Below are 27698 nucleotides of genomic sequence, written 5' to 3' on the forward strand. Positions count from 1 at the left end.
CCCTGCACGTGTCCGCTCTTTCTCTGTCAAATAAAATTTTTAAAAAAGAAAAAGAGGGCCATTGGCACAAAGCGGGTGGACGCAGATGCGTCCTCCAGCAGCCCTGCCCCCAGAACGCTCCCAGGGCTCGCGGGTGTGGGAAGAACGCAGACAAGCGAAAGCTGCCGCCTAGGAGGCACGTTGCAACAGCTGATCCCACGGAAGCCGACTAGAAAGGGGGAGGCACCGCGGGAGGCCTTCAAGTTCAGACTCCGTGGAAGAGCCTCCCAGGCAGGTGCCGAGGTGTGGCGGCATGAGAGCTCAGAGGCGACTCCGGTGTGGCTGGGGGGGCCGTGACCTTGAAGCCTGGCAGAAGACATGTCTGGAGACGAGGGCTCGCAGAGTCTAGAGGTGACCGTGGTAGAACCATGCTGACACCAGAGTGGCTGCTGGGGTGCTGGAGCGTAGGTTGGGGTAACCGGGTGGACCGTGAGCCCCCAGCAGAAGGCAGAGGACGACGGGGTGAGGGACGCTGACCTCGGACATGGTGAGCTTGTGTGAGGGCCACACAAGGAGAGGTGCCCAGGAGGCATTTCCACTTTAGGGTCTTGGCTCAGGAGCTGGAAGCCCAGGATGAGGCACCCGGGGAGAATGTGCTGTGTGAGGAGAAGAGGCCCAGTGACAGCTCTGAGAACTCCATCCTGCAGGGGTGAGAGGAGCCCCCAGTGGGGGCTGGGGAGGAGGAGAGCAGGAGGTCTTGGAAGCACAGGGCAGCAGTGCCCAGGTGGGAGAGGGCCGGAGGAGTTAGCCGCCACCGTGGAGCTTAGTGAGGCCGCCCAAGTTCGGCTGTTGGGGGGGGCGGGGCAGGGACATCTGTCACGAAGCTTGGCTGGGAAGGAGAGCATGGCTGCCGTGTGTCGCGGTGTGGTGGGAGAGGCCTGACCCGTTCCCTGGGCTGTGTGGAGGGGGGGGACGACCTTCCAGATCACTGAGGGGGGAGGAGGTTCAGCGCATGTTCTGGTGAGCAAGGTTGGGCGGGGGGAGTGGGCTCAGCCCTCCAACAGGGCACTTGGGCCAGGATAGGGGGTTGGTGAGATGGGGAAATGGCATCCCACAGGGAGGCCTCAGACCTCAGTCTAGTATCCTGGGGGACAGGGTGGCAGGGGGCTCTGCTGGCCCAGGGCGGCTGGCACCTTCAGCCGCCTCTGCCCCACCGTGCTACATGGTGACACCCCGCCCCCCCCACCTCTGTCCTGCAGACCAACATCCCCTTCCTGCAGAACGTGCTCAACAACCAGCAGTTCCTGGCAGGCACCGTGGACACCCAGTTCATCGATGAGAACCCGGACCTGTTCCAGCTGCGGCCTGCGCAGAACCGGGCTCAGAAGCTGCTGCACTACCTCGGTCTGACCCCGGGCTGCCCTTCTCTCCCCTCCCAGAGGCCTTGCTTCCGACCCCTTGCCTAGAAGAGTTCCCAGCACCCACTGTCCCTGCCCTCCGTGGCTTCACCCTCCTCCTCCGCTTCACCCTGCCACCTTGCCCACCTTCCTTGCTCCTGATCTCAGAGATGCCCCCTTTCCCGTCCGTGCGGCCGTCAGTAGGTCCCCACTGCGTGGATCCAGGAGGCCCTGGCTTTGGAGAGGCCTGGGGATCCCGGAGGAGCCCATCATGCCCAGGCCCATGCGCTGTCACTTCTGCCCTCAACTCGGACTCTCCCCTGCCTGTCCTAATCCCACTACTCGCTCCCTCTCTAGGTCATGTCATGGTGAATGGCCCAACCACCCCAATCCCCGTCAAGGCCAGCCCCAGCCCCACGGACCCTCTTGTCCCTACGGTGCCCATAGGTAGGTGAGATTCATTCTGCCAACTCGGGGAGACAGAGAGGAGGCGGCTGCCCAAAGGACGGCTGCTGACACCCAGGTCTGCCCTAGGCCCGCCCCCGGCCGGTTTCAGAGACATCCTGCTGCGGGAGGGGCCGGAGGGCTTTGCTCGAGCTGTCCGGAACCACCAGGGGCTGCTGCTGATGGACACGACCTTCCGGGACGCCCACCAGTCACTGCTGGCCACTCGTGTGCGAACCCACGATCTCAAAAAGATTTCCCCCTATGTCGCCCACAACTTCAGCAACCTCTTCAGCATAGAAAACTGGGGAGGTAGGCCTGAGGAGGGCTGGAGGGCGGGACAGCGCCTGGAAGGAACTGGGTATCCAGCGTGGCCACGCCGGAAGCCAGAGAGGTTCACACTGAGGAAATGAGTGAGGGTGAACGAGGCGAGGCGTTCATTTGTTCAGCAGTGACTGGTGCCCACTCCGGACACGCCTCACAGAGCTGAGACCCCAGTAGCTCAAGGACAGGGAGGGGCCACCGGCTTGCCGGTCACAGCACAGAGAACTGGCCGCAGGGCTGTGAAAGGGGGCACAGAGGACACTGATCTGAGCTACCCTGGGAGCCACAAAGGGAAAAGTCTACAAGGGCCGGGGCAAGGGCTGGGGCAGGAACGTGAGGGGTCCGGAAGGTGTACGGGATGGCTGTGCGGGCCGGGGGCTAAGGCCGCAGAGCTGCAGGGTGTGGTGGGGTCCCAGGGGGGTGAGGGGCTGACCTGGGCCCCTCCGTCCCCGTGCAGGAGCCACGTTCGATGTTGCGATGCGCTTCCTGTACGAGTGTCCCTGGCGGCGGCTTCAGGAGCTCCGGGAGCTCATCCCCAACATCCCATTCCAGATGCTGCTGCGGGGGGCCAACGCCGTGGGCTACACCAACTACCCCGACAACGTGGTCTTCAAGTGAGCCTGGGGCTGGGGGCGCGGGCAGACACTGGCACATGACCCCACGGGTGCCGCGCCACACTGTGATGGCCTGTGCTCCCCGCAGGGGGCTTGACGCGGCGCCTCCGAGCTGTCTTCAGCGAGGGCTGCCATCTGGCATCTCATGGAGTGTAGAATTACGCTTGGAGAACTGGAAGGACTAAAAACTCACGGGAGCGGGTGCTCGCTCAGTGCTCGCTCGCTCGGACCGTCACTCCCCGCAGGGACTCTCCTGCTGAGTCTTCTGACCTGGGCAGACAGATCGACCAGGGCAGGACAGCTCTGCGGGGCCACGTGCCTCCGGGGTGACCCTGCCCAGCCCAGGCTATCCCAGAAAAGGCCTTGTCCACACCGGGGCGCCTCCCCCTGTCAGGCCAGAGCCAGAGCGGGATGTGCGGCGGGCAGTGAGGTGGGACTGACCCTCGGGCTCTCCTGCCCACTCAGGTTCTGTGAGGTGGCCAAGGAGAACGGCATGGACGTCTTCCGGGTCTTTGACTCCCTCAACTACATGCCCAATCTGCTGCTGGGCATGGAGGCCGCGGGCAGTGCCGGCGGTGTGGTGGAGGCCGCCATCTCCTACACCGGGGACGTGGCCGACCCCAGCCGCACCAAATACTCACTCCAGTACTACATGGGCTTGGCTGAAGAGCTCGTGCGAGCCGGCACCCACATCCTGTGCATCAAGGTGCCTGGACCCCCGCCCCAGGACTCCCCAGGCCCTTACCCGTCTCCCCCAACCCTCATCACGCCCCCCCCTCCTTACCGCCTTTTCTTTCCCTTCTTGCCCCAGGACATGGCAGGGCTGCTGAAGCCAGCGGCCTGCACCATGCTGGTCAGCTCCCTCAGGGACCGGTTCCCCGAGCTGCCGCTGCACATCCACACCCACGACACCTCAGGGGCGGGTGTGGCGGCGATGCTGGCCTGTGCCCAGGCTGGGGCCGATGTGGTGGATGTGGCAGCTGATTCCATGTCCGGGATGACTTCACAGCCCAGCATGGGGGCCCTGGTAGCCTGCACCCGAGGGACTCCCCTGGACACAGGTAGGAACAGCGAGGGTGCATGACCCTCCCCTCCCAGCTGTGGCCCTCGGGAGTCCTGGTGGAGTCTGGCCTGCGCTAGAATCCAGATGTTAGTTCCTGACCTTGCCTTCCGTCACCCACCTCTGAGATGGGACCTGAGCTGGCCCTGGAGTGCTGGGAGGAGAACGTGGGAGCTTAGCGCGTTTTCCTGGCCTCCCTGCAGGGGTGCCTCTGGAGCGGGTGTTTGACTACAGTGAGTACTGGGAGGGGGCCCGGGGACTGTACGCGGCCTTCGACTGCACGGCCACCATGAAGTCGGGCAATTCGGACGTGTATGAGAACGAGATCCCAGGGGGCCAGTACACCAACCTGCACTTCCAGGCCCACAGCATGGGGCTTGGCTCCAAGTTCAAGGAGGTCAAGAAAGCCTATGTAGAGGCCAACCAGATGCTGGGCGACCTCATCAAGGTGAGCCTTCCCCAGTGCGCTTATCCCTGCCTCTGGGCATCCATAAAGCACCAGGTGTCCTAACCCAGGGGATTTTCTTCTCAGGTGACCCCGTCCTCCAAGATCGTGGGGGACCTGGCCCAGTTCATGGTGCAGAATGGGCTGAGCCGGGCGGAGGCGGAAGCCCAGGCAGAAGAACTGTCCTTCCCCCGCTCCGTGGTGGAGTTCCTGCAGGGCTACATTGGCATTCCCCACGGGGGGTTCCCTGAGCCCTTTCGCTCTAAGGTAGGAAGGCCCAGCACAGTGTGAGAGGGGGAGGCTGGGTGTCAGCATCAGGCCTGACCCCCTGCTTGGCTCCCCAGGTGCTAAAGGACCTGCCGAGGGTGGAGGGGCGGCCTGGAGCCTCCCTCCCACCCCTGGATCTGCAGATGCTGGAGAAGGAGCTGATAGAGCAGCATGGCGAGGAGGTGACCCCAGAGGATGTGCTCTCGGCGGCCATATATCCGGATGTCTTTGCCCACTTCAAGGACTTCACGGCTACTTTTGGCCCCCTGGACAGCCTCAATACCCGCCTCTTCCTGCAGGGACCCAGAATTGCGGAGGAGTTTGAGGTCAGTGGCTCTGGCACCTGTCTACACTGCCCCCCCAGCACCCCTGCCCCTGAACCCCTAAGGACCCCAGCACAGCTAGAGCTCCAGGCTTTGGCTCGGCCGTCACCCCGCCTTACAAGCTGTAGGTCCCCAAAGCACCCCTGAGAGACCAGGAGGCTCGGCCTTTACACATGAGGAGCCGAGGCCCAGGGTTGGGGGACTGGCCTGGGACCGGCTGGGAGGGCTGCTCCGCCCAGGCTTGTGTGTTCTGCTGTCCCCCACCCCGGCTCTGAGCGTCCGCGCCCTCCCTGCAGGTGGAGCTGGAGCGGGGCAAGACACTGCACATCAAAGCCCTCGCCGTGAGTGACCTGAACCGGGCTGGCCAGAGGCAGGTCTTCTTTGAGCTCAACGGACAACTGCGGTCCATTCTGGTCAAGGACACTCAGGCCATGAAGGTATATTCCCCCCGGGGCCAGCCAGGGGGTGGGGACGGGTAGGGCCTGTGCCTCACGTCTCCTCCCCTCTGCCCTGTCTGCAGGAGATGCACTTCCATCCCAAGGCCCTGAAGGACGTGAAGGGCCAGATCGGGGCACCTATGCCCGGGAAGGTAATAGACATCAAGGTGGCAGCTGGGGCCAAGGTGGCCAAGGGCCAGCCCCTCTGTGTGCTCAGTGCCATGAAGATGGAGACTGTGGTGACTTCCCCCATGGAGGGCACCGTCCGCAAGGTCCACGTAACCACAGATATGACACTAGAGGGCGATGACCTCATCCTGGAGATGGAGTGATCTGCCCCAGGCTGGCAGCCTGGCCATCCCCACCCCAAGCCTTCCATAGACACTGTGCTGCCAGGGCAGGCCCAGGCCAGCCAGTGCCCGGGGGGAAGAAAGGCCTAGCCCTGGAGCGCCTGTCCTCAGCTGCTTGTGGCCGGAGACACACTGCCTGCTGTGGCGCAGTCCCTTCTCCAGCTTCTGTCTCCTCCCTGCTGGACGACTGCTCACATAATCATCTCTCGCCAAATAAGGGTCCGCTCCTTGTTGGAGATTGCAGGTGGTGGTGTAGGTGGGCCGAAGACCCGGGGGAGCGGGTTTAGGGGTCCTGTCTCCTGGGAAGTTCTCGGCTCCAGGTCCTGAGAACTTTGCTCAATAAAACTGGCTTCCCCTGCCCTCCATACTGGGTCCTGTGCAGTGCCACTCAGCGGAGGGACAGGGCTGCCTGCTGGGACTCCCCGTGGCAGGGGCAGGTCAGTCGTGTCTTCCTCCTTGGAGGGTAGAACAGCAGCCTTGGTTTCAGCCACCATGGAGTGCCTACAGTACACACCCCAGGCAGGAGTAGCTGTACTAACTTGGGGGAAGGGATGCTGTTCTAAGCACTGAACATCCATTAACACAGAGAGTCGTCATGTTTTATGGAAAGAGAAATGGGAGTCCTACGAAGGTTAATTAACTCATCTAAGACCCCAGAGCTAGTAAGAGGCTGAGGGTTCAGACCCAAGCTGTCAGTGGACTTGCTTCCCAACCACAACGCTTTACTTCCTAAACTCAGGGCCAACCTCCCACCCCATTAGTTGAGGACTAGATGCAAACAGGCACCAAATTCTGGCGGTGGGCAAGAGGATGTTAGGGGGAGGTTAAGAGTAGTGGGTTGAGTCTCAGGATCTAATTCTGCCCATTCCCATAACCAAGCCCTCAGGAGAACCCCTCACCCGCAGGGGGACAGCAGCCCCTGACTGCATGGCTGCCCGTCCTGAGCGCCCACAGGGAGGTGACATGGGGGGCCCTGGGCAGGAACATGAGGAAGGGGTAGAGCACAGCCCGTGCTTTTGGGGTACCACAGCCTAATTTGGGGGACAGTTTTGGGTTTCCCAAGATTCCCAAGGTACCCTCTAAAGTAGGGCCGTGCTCACCTCCTCTGCCTCCCCAACAGCTGCTACACAGGCCAGAAGACAGGAGAGCTTTCCACAAGGTGGGTGTGACCCTCATGATGACCTCTTAGATTCAGGTGAATGTCATGTAGCCACAGCTGAACCAACAGTACCCTGGGGAGTGACCACACACCCATTTCCTTTCAACCACCAGGCTCAGGGGACGAGACGGGCAACCACCTTCGATCTAGAGTGAGACCTCAAGGTATAATATTCCTTAAAAGTTAAAGTTCCAGAGGCGGGGAATGAAGACCATTCAAAACACGAGCAGAAGGGCAGGTAGAACACTAGAAAGCTCTAAGAGTGAACCTGGAGTTCCAGTGTTGCTCAGCAGGGTCCTTGATGGTCTCCGGGCTGCAGTCTTTGTTCGGAGTTCCTCCAGGGACCGGACCAGCAGCAGAGGTCCAAGCCAGAAAAGCCTCGACTCCCAGGTGACACTGAGCTGGTTCCTTTCCCATTCCGAACGTGTTTGTTCTTCCTTATGTAACGTGACGCTGGCAGACTTTGGGGAGGTCCCGGGGGAGAGCCCAGTCAGCCCTCTATCCTCTCAGGTCACAGGTTGGAGGTTCCACCATGGGTCAGTGCCCTGGGTTCCATTCCCTAATCCTGGGAGCCATCAGGCCCTAGGTCGAGCTGAATTCACACCGGGCACCTCTAGTTCCAGCCATCTGTGTCAGGACTTGGGGCATGGCTGAGATGGGAGGAAGCTGCAGACCTAAGGCAGCCAGAGGACCCCATCCTGCCCTTTACTTGAGGAACTGGGCCTGCCCGGAGCTTAGGGTTTAAAGTAGCCAAGAAAGCTGGTGGGGACACAAGAACCCAAATAGATTGATTCCCAAAGATCCAAGGCCATGTTACCCAAGTTAAATCTCTTTAATATCTCAATACAAAGTCCTGATGCAAAAAGACAATGAGAAAACCCTGGGAAGTTGGGGGGGGGAGGGATTTTTGTAAATTCCACCCCCGAGCAGCTTTTCAGAGGCAGAGGGGGGCAGAGGAGCTCAGAAAAGCAGCAGTCCAAAGTGAGGAAGGGAGTGCACGGCTCCTGGGACCTGCCCTCTGTCCCCTCACTCCCAGCTGCTCCTCAACCTCCTTTGGAGGGGCTGCGCCCTTTGGATATCTGCTCCTTTCTCTTGGTCCCTGGGATTCAACTAGCTCTGGCTTCAATCCCCTACAAAAATTCCTGAGATCTCGGGGACCCCAGCCAGCTCCTCCCCTGCAGTACCCCTTGGTGGGGAGGGGCTGGGGAGCCCATGAGAGTTCATAGGAGCGTGGCTCAGGAGCATGGGTCAGGAGCACAGGGGAGCCTCTGAGTCCCCTGCCCGCTCCAAAAGCACACAAAGGGGAAGGCTGCCGTACAGCTTGGGGTCCGTGAGGGGCTGGAGCAGAAGTAGGAAGAGTCCCACACCCAGAGCATAGCCTGCCAGCAGGGGCCGCCTCTGCGGATGCTCCAGGGCAGCGCACACGGCGGGAAAGCCCATGTAATTGCAGAAGGAGTGGCAAAGAACCGGCCCAATCAGGTGTCCTAGGGAGGGGAGACAGAGCAGCTCTTGGAGCATCCCCACCACCGCCCGGGGCCCTTTCAGGGCTAATCACCCACATTCCTGAAATAGGAGATGAATGACCACCCACACACCACATGGCCTCTGCTCCCTTCCACCTCTCAGACCTCACCAGACTGAAAGCCCTGGCTCTGCCTGTCTCAAAAACAGCGGAAGACAGTTGTCACTCCTGCCACAAACACAGCATTCCCATTCTCCCACCCACTCCTGTGGGCCCGAGCCCCTGGGGGGGACCCGTGAGAGACTGAGGACCAACCTGTGCGGATGAAGAGGAAAGCAGTGTAGGCCCCGAAGACAGCTGTGTAGGAGAACTGGAACGCTGGAGACGGGGAGGCCTCGAGTGACCACACCTGCATGCTCTTCTGCCCAGCACTGCACACCCATCAGCCAGAGACACCCCCTTCCCCGAGGGCAGTGGCTGCCTGCCCCGGGACCTATGGCTGTCCTCTATACCCCAACTCCCATGGCCAGGGGCCCTTCCAATACTACATCCCTCTGTTCCCAAGTCTTCCTCCAGAACGGCTTTAAGGGACACCCTTACACACCCAACCCAGGATTGCCCCAGGCGAGGTTTCTAGGACTCACCTGCAGACAAAAAGATGCTCCCCACGCTGCTTTGTCGGAAACGAAGCTGCTCAAAAATGTGGTGAAAATGGGCTGGGAGGAAGGCAAGAACTATGTCACATTCCTCTCAACTGCCTTACAGGCCGTACCCTTGCTCCAAACCCCATTTCTGGCGCTCATGCTGGGAACATCTCGATAGGACTCGGTTAGACAAACTCACCAACTCCAAAGAAGAGCGGGCAGGTGAACACGGCAGGGCCCAGGCCCGTGCACGGTGCTAACATGGGCAGCATGCAGGCCCGGAATACCAGTTCTTCTGTCAGGGGAGCAATCACTTGGTTCCGCAGCCAACGCATGTCTGTGAGGCAGCGGGCCCAGGAGCGAGGGGCTAGGGAGGGGATCCGGGACGAAGAATTAGTGATTGCTACTGAGCAGAGAGATCCTAGAGGCCCCCAGGGCCCCTCTCCCACAACCTCTCCCTGGCGAAACTCAGGTCAAGCATTAAGACTCCTGAGAACAAAGAAGAGTCAAGCTTTGTTACCACACCGAGTAAAAACAATGTTTCAAGAGGACTGAAAAGGAAGGTATTAGTAACTAAGGCTGGTAGTAAACTCTGGAAACGTCAAAATCAGAACTCAAGACCAGCTCTGATTTGAAGTAGTCAAATGTTAGAGGAAGAACAGTCTTTAGTCCACACAAAGTACTGCTACGGCTTCCTAGGGGCCTCCGTGAATGTCAGAAACCAACTCTTACAGGCCATCTGCTACATGTTAAGACTGGATAAAGAGAGAACATCTCCATCTCATGTCCAAGGCCCGCCAGGAGCCCACTTACTGAGCTGGGCTGCCTGTGCCTACTTTTCCCTTCAGCCCTAAGGACTCACCTAAGACAACCTTCAACCCATCTGTCAGATCACATGGGCAATCCATAGAGAGCTGCATCAGTGGGCCCAGGAAAAGGATCTGGAGACAGAAAAATGGGCGATCAAAGGAGAGGCTTAAGCCATAATCCACTACCCTTGCTCAGAAAAGGCCTCGTGAAACTTCAAGCCTCCTGTTCTCAGGATTTCCCACCCATCCATACCCGAGGACCAAGGGCCATCTCACAATTTCTGTTACCCTTCAGTCCAAAGATGGACACAATGAAGTAAAAAAGGGGGGGCATGGAAAGAAAGATCATGTTAATACCAAGAGAAAAATAAAACAAGAGCACTCACCATGGTCAGCAGCAGGGGCAGCAGCGCTGCTGGGAAAATACCCTCCAACCTGAAGCCCATCAGGGTGAGCAGGGATGTGCCTGGCTGAGCCACAGGAAAGGAGGCATCAGTCTAGCTCGCTCTCCCCTAGAGACCCCAGAGATCCTCCCCCACTTGCCCTCTGCCCCACCTCCTTCGCACCTGGATGCCTGTGAGTTCTCTCCAGAGTAGCACGCAGAGGGGCGAGAGACTGGACACCACCAAGACGCTAGTGAAGCGCCGCTTGATGACGGCAGGGTGGTCCCTACGGAGGGAGCAGCTAAGTTCTGGGGGCCCCCAGCCTCCTCTGGACGGCGCAGCCCCGCCCACGGTTCTCCCAAGCTCCGCCCGCAGCCCCGCCTCGCCGAGGCGCGGGTTCCGCCCGCGCGCGCAGCCCCCGCACCTGGGTAGCTCGCTCTTCCAGACGTAGAGGCTGCCCACGTAGGAGCAGGCAAGGCTGAGACAGGAGAACACTGACACCCAGCAGCAAAGCCCAGGGCCCGGACCGCCCAGAGCCGCCGACTCGGGCTGCCGCTCCGGCCGTGACACCGACAGCAGGCGCAGCCCATCCCCGCCCAGCGCCGCCATCGCGCCCGGACCCGCGGCGCGCACCAGTGACGCGATCCCGCCGGTGCTCGAGAGGCGTCTGCCGGAAGCGCGGGTGACATCATCCGGCGGCGCGGGTGCCCCGCCCCTGACCCCGCCCCCAACACAGAAGCAGAGCCGGCTCGCGCAGAGCAGGTTTATTCAACGACAGACAACACGCGGCGGTAACAGCTGACGGGTAAGCGTGGAAGCGCAGGGGGTTGGGGGAGGCACCCAGCTTAGGGCTCAGGCCCGGGATTCAGCCACTCGGACAGATTGGAGACCTCCCGCTGCCAAAGCGAGTCCTGCGGGAGGAAAGGGAGCCCAGGGTGAGGACCCACCGACAGTGGCCCTTTCCGCCTCCCGCTGAGCCTTCCCCTGCGCGGCCCTCGCCTGTTACCTCCAGGTCGCCCCCGGGGCTCGCCCTGCTCCCGCTAGGCGTCAGGGAGGCCGCTGTGGGCTTCGCGCGGCACGCGGCGGCCTCCGACTGGCTCGCGCCCCTGGCAGAGTGGAAGGCCCGTGTCTCCTCCATGCCCTGCCGGAGCCTCTTGTTTTCTAGCCCGCTGGTCCCTAGGCGAAAACAAGCCCACTTACCTTGTGCCCACGGCCCTTGGGGCAGGAGAAAGGAAGTAACTGGTCCCACCTCTCTTCGCCCTCCCCCCTCAAATTCTTTTCAGTCAGGTCTGTGCCAGTCAAAACCTGGCAGCTCCGGGCCTTAAGGCTGAGGCAGCAGAATTGTTTCATTCCTCGCTTGGGGCTCGCGCACTCATTCACTGCACACAGATTTCTGGTGGAGTCTGCATTGTCCAGCAATTCCCTCCCTGCCAAGCTGTGATCCACTGCCTGAAAGCCAGCCTCACCTCTCCCTTCGTAGCTCCCAGCACGTTGAGCAGTGCCCGCTGGCATTCTCCCTATATTAACTGATGGACTTGTGCAAATTTAAAGTGAGTTTTTACCCATAGTTCCTTCTGAGCAGGTCCTGGGAATGTGGCTCAATGAGCGGATGCTCGGTGATGCTCACAGATGCTAGGAGGAATGCAGAAGTGTGTCCAAAGCCCATGGATAGAACAGAAAAAGAACCATCCCTAGAGGTGAAGAAAGGTTTCCCTGAGCTGTCTGAGCTGGGTTTTAAAGGACAAAGAGAAATATGGGGAGCCAGTATTTCCCCAACAAGGGAAAGGAAAGGAATTCCAGGTGGAAAGATGCAAATACCCAAAGACATTAATGAGTATCCCACATAAAATGCGAAGTGGGGGGGGGGGGGTCCTTGGGAAATTGATCTGAAAGGGTTAGTAGGAATCAGAGAAGACTAAATAATGGATTTTTACCTGTAGAAAGTAGGCAGTGAAGAACTGTAATAAGCACTGGAGATGTATTGTTAATTTTGTATTTTAGGTTTTTCTGTCAAAAGTGTGGCTTAGAGTCAAATTAGAAATAGGAAGACCTTGGGACACCTTGGTGGTGCAATAGGTTAAGCATCCCATTCTCGGTTTCAGCTCGGGTTGTGATCTTGGGGTCATGAGATTGAGCTTCACGTGGGGTTCTGTGCTCAGCGTGGAGTCTGCTTAAGACTCTCCCTCTCCCCTACCCCTGTGCATGCAGGCACACGCGCTCTCACTTTCTCTCTCAACAACTACAACAAAAACCCAACCACATGAAGACCTCAAGAGCCCAAGAGAGTGAAGGGAGTAGGAATGGACGGAGGCACCACCAGGTTAAGAAGTGTATTTATGAGGCCAAATCAAATCAACAGGCTTTGTTGTGAGACTAGGTGTGATACATGAGAATGAGCGGCATAGTGAATGAATCTCATTTCAGATGTGAAAAACTGGATGGGTTGTGGTGCTATTAATCTTGACACGGGGGCGCGTGGTGGCTCAGTGGGTTGAGTGTCTGCCTTTGGCTCACGTCGTGATCCCAGGGTCCTGGGATCTAGTCCCACAGCGGGCTTCCTGCTTGGTGGGGAGTCTGCTTCTCCCTCTGCCCCTACCCCCTGCTTGTGCTCTCTCTTACTGTCTCTCAAATAAATAAAATCTTAAAAACACAGAACATCCTGACAGAGGTAGGACCATGGGACCTCCACATGGAGCTGCCTAGTTAGCAGATAAATCTTCCATCTGGCACTCAAGAAAGGCCTGGGCTGGTCATGCCAACTGGCAAGTCTTGAGCCCAGAAGCAAGGTTCGATGCCGGAGATGGAAGAAAGCAGTTAGGGAAGGAGTGCTATACAAGCACTTTTAAGGGAGTGGCCAAAGGAGGCTGGTTGAAGAGAGAGATCAGAGGGGGGAATGAGGTGAGTCGCAGTCTCATAGCATGGAATTCTGTAAACAGTTCAGGCACGGTAAAGAGAAATGTACAGTTTGGTACTGGTGAAGTCTTCCCAAACAAGACCTTGCAGTGCAGAGGCCACAGAGAAAGCAAGTGCCCTGGGTTAGAATTAGAGAATGGGAGGAAGAAAGGGAGAGGGTACAGCTTGTTTTGAGAACCCTGGCTGTGATGTGATGGAGAGAAAGAAGTTCAGGATCACAGGAGATTTCCTTTTTAAGTAGTGAGACATTGCCCTGCTGAGGGGAGAGAACTCAGTAGAAAGACTAAAGGTGCAGAAGTGGTAGCTGATGCAAGAAGGTCCTGAGAAAGCAGTAGGGCTAATGCCACCCCTGAGCCTGGCAGAGCTGGGTCCCCATTCTGATACAGTTGGGGCACTACGTGTGAAGTAGGAGGCTAAGTCAGGTGGCAGAGGCTGGGTAGGTATTTTAAAGAATCGAATAGCCACCGATGAGAAGGCCAGGAAGACAACATAAAGGACTGATAGCTGAAGGCTACCCAGTGAGTAGATCGTGGATATATGGTGGTGTCAACCAACTTCCAGTGATCTTCTTTAGCAGAACTGTCCGTGGGGGACATAGGATTGATGGGGACTAGAGCTGCTGCTGTGTAAAGCAGGGCAGCTCACCCAGTCTTCCAGGCTCCACCAGATATATAAATACCTAGATTTTAAGGCTTATATTGCACAGTGGAGAAAGCATAGCCTGACATTCAGATTATCCACCCGCAGAACAACCTCTGAGTCTGGACTGTCTCTTGTGAAATGGGACCGATGCTGCCCATGCCGAAGGAGACCACGCTCTGAGTGGTCACTGTGGGAAAGTCTAGTATCCCCCTGGATCCACAGAAAGTGCTGGATAAAGTGTTAATTTTTCCTTCTAAAAAAGAGTTCCTTTTTTTTTTACTACTCTTCACTGCATAAATACTGAGTTGTATCCATTCTTTTAAGTCTCCAAAGCTAAGTTTATATAAATAGATACTTTGCTTTACACAAGCCTTCACTGCAGTGCTCTTCTCAGTAGCAACAGCTCCCACCGCATTTAAACCAGGCTCAACTGATAGACTCAGGAGCACCTCTTAGGCCTAAGTCTGGACAACATGCAGCAGGTCGTAGTTGTGACCCTGGACCAGAGGAATTTTACCAACAAAATATAGGTTCTAAAGTCAGTCCCCAAATTCCCTCAAGCCCAGGTGCTGTTATGAAAGTGCATCCCTGCTGGTCTTGGCTCTCGGAGACAGACTGGACCCAGGCTACCTGGGAGAGCTTATCAGCACTAATGATGGAGAAAAGACACAAGGAATGAACTGGATTCAGGGCCCTGGCCCTCCATGTGCAACTATCTTTAACTGCACAAACCTCATGAGGAGTTTCTAGTTCTGTCATTCCAGCTTCGGGGAGGGCATGCCCCCTGCTGCCCCAGAACACCCTTGTGGCGGTGGGAGTCAACCAAATCCCAGGGTTTTGCTGTGGTGGAAGATGGCGGTTTGAAAGCTTGAAGTGAACATTCTTTACTTCTGAGCTTTGGTCCTGGGCTCACCTGAAAAGCGGAAACCGTACCTGCAAGGAGCTCCAGGTTGCTGTTCTCATGTGCGTCCTCTGTGGTCTCCTCCGCATTTTCCTCTGGGAGCAGCTGCTTTAAAAATCGGAAGTACTAAGTGAGTTTTGCAGGAACTTGAAAAAGCCCCAATGAGGTAAGTCTGCCTGGTGGCTTTGCTGACCTCACAGGGCTGTCTCCCCTCACCTGGAACTCCCTCTTCCTTCTTCCTGGCTCCTGTGAGTCCCCCTACCCAGCTCCAATCAAGGCTTCCTTCTGTCAGAGCTTTGCAGCTCATTGCAGGCACCCCAGGCATTTCCTTCCTCCTCTGAACTCTGGACACTCGCTCACAGTCTGTCCCACTCCTTGGGCTCTGAAGATGCACTGCCTGCCCGTCCTTGTTTTATCATTTTTGTGTGTGTGTTTTCCACATTATTTTTTTTAAGATTTATTTATTTAGGTATGTAGAGAGTGCACACAAGTGGGGGAGGTATAGAGTGAGAGAGAGAGAGCCCGAAACAGGGCTCAATCTCACAACCCTGAGATCATGACCTGAGCCAGAATCAAGAGTCGAATGCTTAACTGACTGAGCCACCCAGGTGCCCCATTTCTGCGCTTTAAATTCCTTGGAAGTGAGGCTCATTGTGCCCGCGTCCCTTTACCGCCAGCACAGTGGACCTTGCACAGGTAAGTGCTCAACATGCAGCTGACTGGGCTCAAAGCTGGAAAGCCACAGGGCATGTTCTGTGGTCCTCTGTTGCCTTTCAGAGCCTTGCCACACTTGGTTCGATTTGGACAGAGAAAAGTTCTTACTAAGATCAGCCCAATTCTCCTAGCTTCTTGTCTTTCAAGAATACAAATACATAAAAACAGACTTCCTGTTCATCAAAATTAAAAACTTTGTGCTTCAAAGGGTGCTATAAAGTGAAAACTCAACTCACAAGAATGGGAGAAAATATTCACAATTCGTATCTGATAAGGGTGTTGTATCCAGAATAAAGAACTCTTATAATTCAACAATAAAATAACAGCCCAACTAAAAATGGGTTTGGGGCACTTGGGTGGCTCAGTTGGTTAAGCATATGCCTTCTGCTCAGTTCACGGTCCCAGGGTCCTGGGAGCAAACCCCACCTTGCATGAGGCTCTGTGCTCAACGGAGAGCCTCTCCCTCTGCCTGCCACTCTGTCTACTTGTGTGCTTTCTCTCTCTTGGTGTCAAATAAGTAAATAAAATATTTTTTTTTAAATGAGTTTTATAGGGATGCCTGGGTGGCTCAGTCAGTTGAACGGCTGCCTTCGGCTCCGGTCATGATCCCAGCATCCTGGGATCAAGTCCAACATCCGGCTCCTTGCTCCGTGGGGAGCCTGCTTCTCCCTCTGCCTGCCACTCTTCCTGTCTTTGCTCTATCTCTCTGACAAATAAATAAATAAAATCTTTAAAAAAAAATGAGTTTGATAGATTTGGAGACCCTTCTCCAAAGAAGAGATACAAATGGCCAACAAACCCATGAAAAGATGCTCGACATCATTATTCATTAGAGAAATGCAAATCAAAACCACTGTGAGATACTTTACACCCAGCAGGATGGTAGTAGTAACAACAGTCATAACAGGCAACACCAGGAGGATGTGGAAAAACTGGACCCGTTACACACTGCTGGTGGGAAAGTAAAATAGCCAGTTCGGAAAACAGTTTGAAAGTTCATCAAAACGCCTGGCTGGCTCAGTCGGAAAAGCGTGTGACTCTTAATCTCGGTTGTGAGTTTGAGCCCCACATTGGGTGCAGAGATTACTTAAAAATAAAATCTTTAAAAAAGAAAAAAAGTTTGGGGCGCCTGGGTGGCTCAGTGGGTTAAAGCCTCTGCCTTTCGCTCAGGTCATGATCCCAGGGTCCTGGGATCGAGCCCCGCATCGGGCTTTCTTTTTTTTTTTCTTCGCATCGGGCTTTCTGCTTGGCAGGGAGCCTGCTTCCTCCTCTCTCTCTCTCTGCCTGCCTCTCTCCCTACTTGTGATCTCTTATCTGTCAAATAAATAAATAAAATCTTAAAAAAAAAAAAAGAAAAGAAAAACAGTTAAACATAGGGTTATCTACAACCCAGCAATTCTACTACGAGATATATAACCAAGAGTATTGCAAACATATATCCACCCGTAAATGTTCCCAGGGTTATACATAATCAAAAAAAAAATAAAAATAAAAAGTGCAAATAACACAGATACTCATCAACTGATGGACAGAAAAAGTGTGGTATATTCATACAAAAGGATATTATTCAATCATAAAAAGGAAACACTGTCACATGTTAAAACATGGATGAATCTTAAAAGCCTTATACTTAGTGAAAGAAGCCAGACACAAAAGGCTACTTATTATGTGCTCCATTTACATGAAATATCCAGTATGGGCACATCAATGGAGACAGACAGTAGACTGGTGGTTGCCCGAGGTTGGGAGGAGGGGGAATTGGGACTGACTACAAATAGGTACAGGGTTTCTTTTTGGCTGATGGAGATACTGTAGAATTTAGTGGTGACTGTTGCACAACACTGAATATATTTTTTTAAAATGGTAGATTTTATGGTTATGTGAATTGTAACTGAATAAAAAAATCCTCTTATCATGTATTATTTACTAAAACTAAGTACTTTCCAAGGAACACAGAAGGGTAAAGATGGCTCTGATGGTGTGAAAAAAGAAACAGCACTAAAAAAATTTCCACTTTTTTTTAATTCTTTGAGAGAAAGCTTATTCTTTTATTTCATTGTTGTCTGGAAAATCTCATGTAATAGACCAACCTTTCTCCTATCCTAAAACTAGTATCACCAAGGAAATACCCACACTCGATATATAGCACTCAGCCTTAGAGGAACCGTGCGCACTCTTCATTCATTGTCAGTTCCCCCAGATGAGACAGCCCAATCTCTGGGATATACCTCCTTGGATTTAACTGAGACATTTGATTCTGGTTTTACCCCACCCCCCTCCCGGAAGACAGTACCTTTCCTAACAACTACTTCCCTGGTACTGTTCTTAGTTATTAGGGATTTATGTTCTCAGCTGCTACACATCTGTGACGCTAGCCCTGGAGAACTACCTTGTTCCTTCATGGCCCCTTGTCGTATGTTCCAACACCCAGCTTATAAATCTCCACTCTGGCATGGGCTTCTCTTAAATATATTCTATAAAACTCTAAACACATAGTCTCTCATTTCTTCTACTTCTCCATAAACTATATAATAGTCAGATTGTCTTATTCTATATTATTGAAGAGTTCAGCTTTTCTACCTTATCTGTTTAAAAGTGGAAACTGAGGGACTCGTCCAGAGGTAAAAGAATTTGACCTATCATCATTGATCTTGTAGTTTTTAGCTGAAGCCACTGGGTGCCACTCTTGTGCCACTAGCAAGTTACTTATCACTAAAAGGACCTCCCCAGAAGGAACACAGTAATGGTCTTGAGTGCAGAAGCAGAGATCTGCTCATGAGTGCCTCTGATCACTCATCTTCCCTGGGCTATATGGTGTGGAACATTCCAGTACCAGTCCTATACGGTAACAACGTTACTAGGCCTTGAAACCAGGAGACCTCAGTGCAAAGCCTAGCCTTGACATTTGCTATGTCATCCTGAGCAAATTAGGAAAGTTCTCTAACCAGTTTCTTCATCTATAAAATGGGAAAACTACAACCTATTTTGTAGGATCTTTTTGATATTAAAGTGGAAATCTTGACACAGATTAAGGATTCAATGAATATTCCTTTCTTCCAAGACCTAGAACTACTGGGTAAGACCTTGAGTTCACTAGCCATCTGCCAAATTAATTGGGCTATGAATGGCCCTGAGGCTGATTCATCACTATGGTAACAGAATGGGGCAAAAGAGATCAGATAATTTCCTTTTGAGATCTCACTGGGATAGCAGAGAGGCCCAAGCAAAAGGTCTTCACAGAACGAAACACTTCTACATTCTACCCATATATCTTCGGTCCTGTGATAATGGCACATGCTTATCTCTAGAAATCTGAAGGAGTAGATGGCTGTAATGAATGGAACAGTGGCTCCCAAAAAAGTATGTCCAAGTCTTGACCTCCAGAACCTGTAAATGTGACCTCATTTGGAAAAAAAGTCTTTTTAAAAGTAATTAAAGATCTCAAGATAAGATCGTGATATATTTAGAGTAGGCCAAAAATCCAATGACAAGTTTTATAAAAGAGGCAGAGGGAAATTTGAGAGACATAGGAAAAAGGCCCTGTGTTGAAGATGGAGGCAGAGACTGGAGTGTTGTAGATACAAGGCAAAGAGCACTGAGAGCCAACAGAAGCTGGTAGGGGAATGGAAGGATTCTTAGAGCCTTTAGAGGGAGCATGGTTTCCTAAAACCTTGATTTGAGACTATTCTTCTTTTTTTTTTTTTTTAAATAGGCTCCATGCTGGACTTGAGATCAAGACCTGAGGTGAGATCAAAGACTCCAAAGCCTAACCAACTTAGCCACCCATGTGCCCGATTTCAGACTTCTGGACTCCAGAATCGTGAAATAATAAATCTGGTGTTTTTAAACCATTAAGTTTGTGGAAACTAGTTTGTTCAATTTTGTGGGCATCAGCTTTCCAAGTTGGAGGGAAACCAACAAGAGTATTTGCAGTGAACTAGCTGAAGGGAATGGCAGATGCATACAGGGAACGGGCTTCCTAGAAGGTACAGAAAAGTGGTGGTGAAAGGAGCCTTCATAGGGATTTCACTCCCATCCTCTAGCCTTTCTAACTACAAAGCAGAGGAGGATAAGTCAGTTGATGAGATGCTGGGATCCTTGGGTGTGATCCTAGGCACGTAAACACCCCATCCAATCAGGCAAACTAAAGTAGAAGAGGAGAGAAGTAGTAGAAGTGCAAAAGGGCCTATTATTTTGTCAGAAACAGTCTCTGTAATTTTGTACAGCAACTTCATTGGAATATAGCTTACACACTTACAATAAACTGCATTTATATAAAATGTACAATTAGGTAAGTTTGGGCATATATACATAGTTTTTGATCACCCCAATCAAGGTAATGAATACATCCATTACCCTCAAAAGTATCCTCATTCCCTCCAACTCTTATACCTCCTATCTTTAAGCAACCACTAATCTGTAGGTAAAGATTAGCTGGCATTCTGAAAAAAAAATTTTTTTTTAGATTTTTTTATGACAGAGGATTAATTAAAATTAATCAATTAATTATGACAGAGGGATAGCAAGAGAGGGAACACAGACACAGGGGAGCTGGAGAGGGAGAAGCAGGCTCCCCACTGAGCAGGGAGCCTGATATGGGGCTCGATCCCAGGACGCTAGGATCATGACCCAAGCCAAAGGCAGACACTTAACGACTGAGTCACCCAGGCACACTGAAGAATTTTGTATAAATGCAATCAAATAGTATGTACTCTTGTAGTTCAGGGATCTACCTCTCCCCCCCCCCCTGCCAACTGCTATAACACCTGATCCAGTATTTCAAGGGTTTTCATTTAGCATGGCTATTTAGAGATTCACTCATGCTACTGTGTATACCAACAGTTCATTGCTTTCATTGCCGAGTAGTATTCCATTGAATGAACCATTTATTTATCCATTTACCTACTGACACTGGGTTGTTTCCAGTTTGGGGTTATATGACAGAGGTGCATGAACATTAGTATATAAATTTTTGTGTAGACATGTGTTTTCATTTCTCTTGGGTTAATACTTAAGAATAGCATGGCAGGATCATATGTATATATTTAACTTTTTAAGAAACTGCCAAACTGTTCTCCAGAGTAACTGTACAACTTTTTATTCCTAGGAACAAGGTGTAAGAGTTCCAGTTCCTCCATATCCTTGCCAGTACCTGGTACGGTCACTCTCTTTATACCAAGTAGGTATGAAATTATGCGTCTGACTTGCATTTTCCCTAATGACTAATGTTAAGCATCTTTATTCTTTTGTATCTTCTGTGAAATGTGTGTTCAAATCTTGTGCCCATTTTAAAAACTGGGTTGTTTTCTTATGCTTAAGTTTTGAGAGTTTCAAAATATTCTCAATATTAAGGTAAGGTTTTTAACCAAAAATTCAATCTCTTTAATAGACATAGGTGTAACAGACCAGGTATATAGAGCTATTGCTTTTTTTTTTTTTTTTTTTTTTTTTTTTTTAAAGATTTTATTTATTTATTTGACAGATAGAGATCACAAGTAGGGAGAGAGGCAGGCAGAGAGAGAGAGAGAGAGGAGGAAGCAGGCTCCCTGCCAAGCAGAGAACCCGATGCGGGGCTCGATCCCAGGACCCTGGGATCATGACCTGAGCGAAAGGCAGAGGCTTTACCCCACTGAGCCACCCAGGCGCCCCTGCTTTTTTTTTTTTTTTTAAGATTTTATGTATTTGTTTTGAGAGAGAGAGAGACCACGTGCATGAGCAGGGAGGACAGAGTGGGAGGGGGAGGAGGAAGGGCAGAGGGCGGGGGAGAAGTCGAATCCCTACTGAGCAGGGAGCCCAGTGAGGGGCTCTATTCCAGGATCCTGGGATCATGACCTCAGCTGAAGGCACTTGCCTAAGCTGAGCCATCTAGTTGCCCCTAGAGCTGTTTCTTCTTGTGTGAACTTTAGTAATTTCTGTCCTTCAAGGAATTTGTCCATTTGATCTAAGTTGTCAAATTTACTGATACAATACTTAAAATTTAACATGGTAACATTTAACATTGCTCATAATAACCCCTGATAATCATTTTAATATCTGAGATGGCACTTCTCTAATTTCTAATAGTAGAAATTTGTGTCTTCTGTGGTATAAAAATATAATGGAATACTATGCAGCCATCAAAAGAAATGAAATCTTGCCATTTGCAACGATGTGGATGGAACTAGATGGTATTATGCTGGACAAAATAAGTCAATCAGAGAGACAGTTATCATATGATCTCTCTGATATGAGGAATTTGAGAGACAGGGCAGGCGCTTGTGGGGGTAGGGAAGGAAGAAATGAAACAAAATGGGATTGGGAGGGAGACAAACCATAAGAGACTCTTAATCTTACGAAATAAACAGGATTGCTGGGGGCTGGGGGGATAGGGAGAGGGTGGCTGGGTTATGGACATTGGGGAGGGTATGTGTTATGGTGAGTGCTGTGAAATGTGTAAGCCTGATGATTCACAGACCTGTACCCCTGGGACAAATAATACATTATATGTTAATTTTTTTAAAGATATGAAAAAAAAAAGAGAAATTTGTATCTTCTTTTATCCTGATTAGCCTGGTTAAATGTTTGTCAATTTTATTAATATTCTCAATAAACCACCTTTAAATCCTCATTGATTTTCCCTACTGTTTTTCTGTTTTCTATTTTACTGACTTCCACTCTGACTTTATTATTTAATTTCTTCTGTTTGTGTGTAATTTGCTCTTCTTGTTCTAGTTTAAGTTGAAAGCTAAGACCATTGATTTGGGAACTTTTCCTTTTCTAACATAGGCATTTTTCTCTCTAAGTATTGCTTTAGAGAGAGCTCACAGATTTTGGTAATTTGCATTTCCGTTTAAATTAAAATATTTTCTACTTTCTCTTTTGATTTTGTGTTTGACGCATGGGTTATTTATAAGTGTGTCTAATTTCCAAATATTTGGAATTTTCTAAATATCATTCTGTCACTGATTTTACTTAAATCCCACGGTGGTCAAAAACATACTTTATATGACTTGAATTCTTTTAAATTTATTGAGATGTATTTGATGGCTCAGAATATGGTTTACCTTGTTAAATGTCCCTTTTGTACTTGAGAAAAATATTCTGCTGTTGGTTGGGCAGGATGTTTTATGAATATAAGTTAGGTGAAGTTAATTCACAGTGTTACCTAAGACTTCCACAGACTTACTGACTTTCTGTCTACTTTATCAATTATTAATAGAAGTATGTTGAAATTTCCAAATGTAATTGTGAATTTGTCTATTTCTTCTTACAATTCTATCCGTTTTCTTCATTTATTTTAAAGTTCTCTCAAAAGTTTCATGAGGGGTGCCTGGGTGGCTCAGTGGGTTAAGCCTCTGCCTTGGGCCCAGGTCATGATCTCAGGGTCCTGGGATCAAGCCCTACATCGGGCTCTCTCCTGAGCGGGAAAAAAAAGCTGCTATAAACATCCATGTGCAGGTTTCTGTGTGAACCTAAGGTTTAACTCATTTGGATAAATACCAAGGAGCATGACTATTGGATCACATGGTGATCACATGGCCTGCTTCTCCCTCTCTCTCCACCTGCTTCTCTACTTGTGATCTCTCTGTCAAAAAAATATCTTTAAAAAAAAGTTTCATGAACGTTTGGGGCTATTATCTTCATTACACTGTACACACTGTATTGTATTCACCTTTATGAAATGACCCTCTTTATCCCTAGTAATATTGTATGCTCTGAAATCTACTTTATAGCCTTTTCAATGCTTTTTTTTTTTTTTAAAGATTTTATATATTTATTTGACAGACAGAGATCACAAGTAGGCAGAAAGGCAGGCGCAGAGAGAGAGAGAGAGAAGAAGAAGAAGAAGCAGGCTCCCCACTGAGCAGAGAGCCCAATGCAGGGCTCCATCCCAGGACCCTGAGATCATGACCTGAGCTGAAGGCAGAGACTTTAACCCACTGAGCCACCCAGATGCCCCTCAATGCTTTTTAAAAAAGATTTTATTTTTAAGTAATCTCTACACCCAACACGGGACTCAGATTTACAATCCTGAGATCAAGAGTTGCATGCTCTACCAGCTGAGCCAGCCAAGTGCCCCTCTTCAGTGCTCTTTTTATCAGTGATAGACTATGGTATATATCTTAAGCATGGCATATCTTTTCTATCCTTTTACATGTTGAATCTACTTCTGTATTTTATTTTATTTTTATTTTTTTTAAAGATTTTATTTATTTATTTGACAGAGAAAGAGAGATCACAAGTAGGCAGAGAGGTAGGCAGAGGGGACGGGGAAGCAAGCTCCCTGCTAAGCAGAAAGCCCAATGCGGGGCTCGATCCCAGGACCCTGAGATCATGACCCTAGCCGAAGGCAGAGGCTTAACCCACTGAGCTACCCAGGAGCCCCTCTACTTCTGTATTTTAAAGTGGGATTCTTATAGGCAACATATTGTTCTCTATTCATTTTGAGATCTAACAATCTCAATCTTTTAATGTAAATAGTTGTAAAGACCATTGACATTTAATACGATAATTGATAATTGATATGGCTAAGTTTAAATATATCTTCTTGCTAACTGCTATTTGTCTCATCTGTACTTTGTACTCTTCTTCTTCCTCTTTCTCTGCCCTCTTTTTGATTATTTTTTAAAAAGGGACTTTACTTTTTAGAGCAGTTTTAAGTCTATAGCAAAACTGAGGAAAAGGTACAGAGATTTCTCATATGCCCTCTGCCCCATATATGTATAGCCTCTTCATTAAAAATATACCCCATGAGACTGGTACATTTGTTACAAATGATAAACCTACATTGACACATCATTGTCATTCAAAGTCCATAGTTTACCTGAGGGTTTACTCCTAGTGTTGTACATTCCATGGCTCTGGACAAATGTATGATTTGTACCCACCATTACAGAATGATACAGAGTAGTTTCACTGCCCTAAAAGTCCTCTGTGTTTTGTATATTAATTCCTCCTTTCCCTTTAACCCTTGGAAATCACTGATCTATCTATGAAACTATGTCTCCATAATTTTGCTTTTTCCAGAATGTCATCTGCTTTTTCAACTGACTTCTTTTATTTAATAATATACCTTTAGGGGGTGCCTGGGTGGCTCAGTTGGTTAAGCAACTGCCTTCAGCTCAGGTCATGATCCTGGAGTTCTGGGACAGAGTCCTGCATCAGGCTCCCTGCTCCGTAGGGAGTCTGCTTCTCCCTCTGACCCTCCCCCTTCCCATGTTCTCTCTCTCTTGAATAAATGAATAAAATCTTAAATATATATATATACCTTTAGGCTTCCTCCATGTGTTTTCATGGCTTTATGGCTCATTTCTTCTTAGTGTAAAATAATATTCCATTGTCTGGATATGCCACAGTTTATTTAACCATTCACCTGCTGAAGGACATCTTGGTTGCCGCCAAGTTTTAGCAATTATTTAAAAAAGCTGCTATAAACATCCATGTGCAGGTTTCTGTGTGAACCTAAGTTTTAACTCATTTGGATAAATACCAAGGAGCATGACTACTGGATCACATGGTAAAGAGTGTATTTAGTTTTTAAAGAAATTACCAAATTGCCTTCCAAAGTAGTTGTATCATCTTGCATTCTCACTAGCAATGAATGAGAGTTCCTATTGTTCCACATCCTTGCCGGCATTTGGTGTCGTGTTCTGGATTTTGGCCATCGTAATAGGTATGTAGGGATAGCTCATTGTTTTAATTTGCATTTCCCTGATGACATACGATGTGGGGCATCTTTTCATGTGCTTATTTGCCATCTGAAGTCTTCTTTGGTGAGGTGTCTGTTAAGGTCTTTGGCCTGGTTTTATTTTTTTGTGAGTTTTAAAAGTTCTTTGTATATTTTTGGATAATAGTCTCTTAATCATATGTGTCTTTTCCAATTATTTTCTCCCAGTCTGTGGCTTATCTTTTCATTCTCCGGAGGGCTGAATATGTTTCATGACTCTGTTTTATCTCCTTTCTTGGTTCAATGGCTGCAACTCCTTGTATTATTCTGATGGTTCCTTTCATCTTAACTTACCAGTCTACCTTCAAGTGGTATTCCGCATACAGTATAAGTCTTTACCACCGTATATTTCCATTTTTCTCCTCCTGGTTTTTGTGCTGTTGTCATACACTTTACTTCACCATAGGTTATAAACCTTACAGTACATTATTGCTTTTTAAAAAAGATATTATTTATTTATTTGACAGAGAGAGATCATAAGTAGGCAGAGAGACAGGCAGAGAGAGGGGGGAAGCAGGCTCCCCGCTGAGCAGAGAGCCCGATGTGGGGCTTGATTCCAGGACTCTGGGATCATGACCTGAGCCGTAGGCAGAGGCTTAACCCACTGAGCCACCCGGGCGCTCCCATTATTGCTATTTTTGCTTTAAAAAGTTAATTATGTTTTAAAGAGATTAAGGTAATGAGAAAAAAAGTCTTTATATTTATCCTCATAGTCACCATTTTCAGTACTCTTCATTCCTTCATGTAGATTCAGGTTTCTAGCTGGTATCACCTTTCTCCTACTTGAAGGACTTCCTATACATTTCTCATCTGCTGATAATTTTCAACTCTTGTATGTCAGAAAAGGTCCTTATTTCATCTTCTTTTTTTCTTTTTTAAAGATTTTATTTATTTGACAGAGAGAGAGATCACAAGTAGGCAGAGAGGCAGGCAGAGAGAGAGGAGGAAGCAGGCTGTCCGCAGAGCAGAGAACCTGATGCGGGGCTCGATCCCAGGACCCTGAGATCATGACCTGAGCCGAAGGCAGCGGCTTAATCCACTGAGCCACCCAGACGCCCCTCATCTTCTTTTTTTCTTAAAGATATTTTCGTTAGGTAAATAATCCTAGGTTGAAGGTTTTTTCTCCAGTACTGTAAAGATGTTGCTCTGTTTTCTTCTAGCTTACACTGTTTCTGATGAGAAATTTTCTGTAATCCTTATCTTTGTTTCCTTGTAAATGAGCTTTCCTTACCCATTTGTTTTTAAGATTTTCTCTTCACCACTGGCTTTAACCTATTTAATTATGTTGTGTCTTGGTGTAGTTTTGTTTTGTGGGCTTGGTGTTTCTTAAGATTCTTAGATCTACTAGATTTATAGATTCTATCAATTTGGAAAATTTTCAGTCATTATTCCCTCAAATATATTTTCTCCCTCCATTTCTTCAGATTCCCCAATTACACATATATATTTAGGCTACATGAAGCTGTCCTATAACTCACAGATATTCTTTGTTTTATTATTATTTGTAAAGAAATCTTGCCCTTTTAACTACTTTTTTTAGAGAGAGCATGCACATGTGTGAGCAGGGGGCGTTAGCGGAGTAGGGAAGAGTGGGAGGGGAGAGGGAATCTTTTTTTTTAACAGATTAAGTTATTTTATTTATTTATTTATATTATGTTCTGTTAGCCAACATATAGCACATCATTAGTTTGAGAGGGAGAGAATCTTTTTTTTTTTTTTAAATTTCTTTTCGACGTAACAGTATTCATTGTTTTTGCACCACACCCAGTGCTCCATGCAATACGTGCCCTCCCTAATACCCACCACCTTGTTCCCCCAACCTCCCACCCCCCACCCCTCAGGTTGTTTTTCAGCGTCCATGGTCTCTCATGGTTCACCTCCCCTTCCAATTTCCCTCAACTCCCTTCTCCTCTCCATCTCCCCTTATCCTCCATGTTATTTGTTATGCTCCACAAATAAGTGAAACCACATGATACTTGACTCTCTCTGCTTGACTTATTTCACTCAGCATAATCTCTTCCAGTCCCGTCCATGTTGCTACAAAAGTTGGGTATTCATCCTTTCTGATGGAGGCATGATACTCCATCATGTATATGTACCACATCTTCCTTATCCATTCGTCCATTGAAGGGCATCTTGGTTCTTTCCACAGTTTGGTGACCGTGGCCATTGCTGCTATAAACATTGGGGTACAGATGGCCCTTCTTTTCACTACATCTGTATCTTTGGGGTAAATACCCAGTAGTACAATCGCAGGGTCATTGGGAAGCTCTATTTTTAATTTCTTGAGGAATCTCCACACTGTTCTCCAAAGTGGCTGCACCAACTTGCATTCCCACCAACAGTGTAAGAGGGTTCCCCTTTCTCCACATGAGAGGGAGAGAATCTTAACCAGACTCCATGCTGAGCATGGACCCCAATGCAGGGCTCAATCTCATGATCTTGACATCACAACCTGAATCAAGATCAAGAATCAGATGCTTAATTGACTGAGCCACCCAAATGCCCCTATGATTATTATTATTTTAAATCACTGTTTCATTTCAGATAGTTTCTATTGCTGTGTGTTTCTCCTTAAGTGTCCAATGTGCCATTCTTATTATTCAGTATAATTTCTACCTTGGAGACACCATAGTTTTCATCTTTACGGTTCATTTTGGGCCTTTTTAATACTTTCCACGTCTCTACTTCATATGTTCAGTCTTTCCTCTAGCTTCTTCCTGAA

General features: G+C 49.5%; 3 protein-coding genes across 10 annotated transcripts in view; 1 reads left to right on the forward strand and 2 right to left on the reverse strand.

Annotated features, from left to right (window-relative positions):
* The window catches only part of PC (pyruvate carboxylase), a 108976-nt gene extending 102913 nt beyond the window's left edge, over positions 1-6063 (forward strand). For all 4 annotated transcript variants that reach the window (XM_046015067.1, XM_046015070.1, XM_046015068.1 and 1 more), the window contains 11 exons: positions 1239-1383; positions 1734-1823; positions 1911-2132; positions 2602-2758; positions 3224-3464; positions 3570-3819; positions 4022-4266; positions 4351-4530; positions 4608-4856; positions 5150-5290; positions 5374-6063. In XM_046015067.1, the coding sequence (XP_045871023.1) occupies positions 1239-1383; positions 1734-1823; positions 1911-2132; positions 2602-2758; positions 3224-3464; positions 3570-3819; positions 4022-4266; positions 4351-4530; positions 4608-4856; positions 5150-5290; positions 5374-5622 (2169 nt within the window). In that variant the 3' untranslated portion in view covers positions 5623-6063. The remainder of the gene's footprint in view (positions 1-1238; positions 1384-1733; positions 1824-1910; positions 2133-2601; positions 2759-3223; positions 3465-3569; positions 3820-4021; positions 4267-4350; positions 4531-4607; positions 4857-5149; positions 5291-5373) is intronic.
* Positions 6064-7406: 1343 nt separating this feature from the next.
* On the reverse strand, positions 7407-10747 carry RCE1 (Ras converting CAAX endopeptidase 1). Of its 4 annotated transcripts, none has more exons than XM_046015575.1 (8): positions 10522-10557; positions 10281-10383; positions 10101-10180; positions 9768-9846; positions 9105-9272; positions 8906-8977; positions 8577-8639; positions 7407-8283 (listed from the first exon to the last, which is right to left on the reverse strand). In XM_046015575.1, exons 3-8 carry the CDS (start codon positions 10158-10160, stop codon positions 8048-8050), a joined length of 678 nt encoding a protein of 225 aa, XP_045871531.1. In that variant the 5' UTR covers positions 10161-10180; positions 10281-10383; positions 10522-10557; the 3' UTR covers positions 7407-8047. The 4 variants fall into 4 exon arrangements, with proteins under 4 accessions (XP_045871531.1, XP_045871529.1, XP_045871528.1 ...); XM_046015572.1 differs by having other exon boundaries at positions 7425-8283; positions 10101-10184; positions 10522-10746; XM_046015574.1 differs by having other exon boundaries at positions 8142-8283; positions 8577-8692; positions 10101-10184; positions 10522-10747.
* Positions 10748-10869: 122 nt separating this feature from the next.
* Positions 10870-27698, reverse strand: part of C8H11orf80 (chromosome 8 C11orf80 homolog) — a 101317-nt gene continuing 84488 nt past the window's right edge. Inside the window, exons 13-15 of one of the 2 annotated variants that reach the window (XM_046015571.1) lie at positions 14586-14661; positions 11104-11273; positions 10870-11008 (exon numbers count right to left, since the gene is read on the reverse strand). In XM_046015571.1, the coding sequence (XP_045871527.1) occupies positions 10943-11008; positions 11104-11273; positions 14586-14661 (312 nt within the window). In that variant the 3' untranslated portion in view covers positions 10870-10942. Of the gene's footprint in view, positions 11274-14585; positions 14662-27698 lie in introns of both variants that reach the window. The other variant, XM_046015570.1, reaches the window with a different exon arrangement.

This window comes from Meles meles, chromosome 8 (assembly GCF_922984935.1).
Source record: "Meles meles chromosome 8, mMelMel3.1 paternal haplotype, whole genome shotgun sequence".
Taxonomy (NCBI): Eukaryota; Metazoa; Chordata; class Mammalia; order Carnivora; family Mustelidae; genus Meles; species Meles meles.

What these genes read in the sequence shown, in the direction of transcription:
- RCE1 (XM_046015572.1), bottom strand. Translation starts at nt 10,706, where the DNA reads ATGGCGGCGCTGGGCGGGGATGGGCTGCGCCTGCTGTCGGTGTCACGG. An exon ending in GAGAACTCACAGGCATCCAG is followed by an intron (nt 10,185 to 10,280) that starts GTGCGAAGGAGG and finishes CCTGTGGCTCAG; the next exon opens with CCAGGCACATCCCTGCTCAC. An exon ending in TTTCCTCTTCATCCGCACAG is followed by an intron (nt 8,284 to 8,576) that starts GTTGGTCCTCAG and finishes TCCCCTCCCTAG; the next exon opens with GACACCTGATTGGGCCGGTT.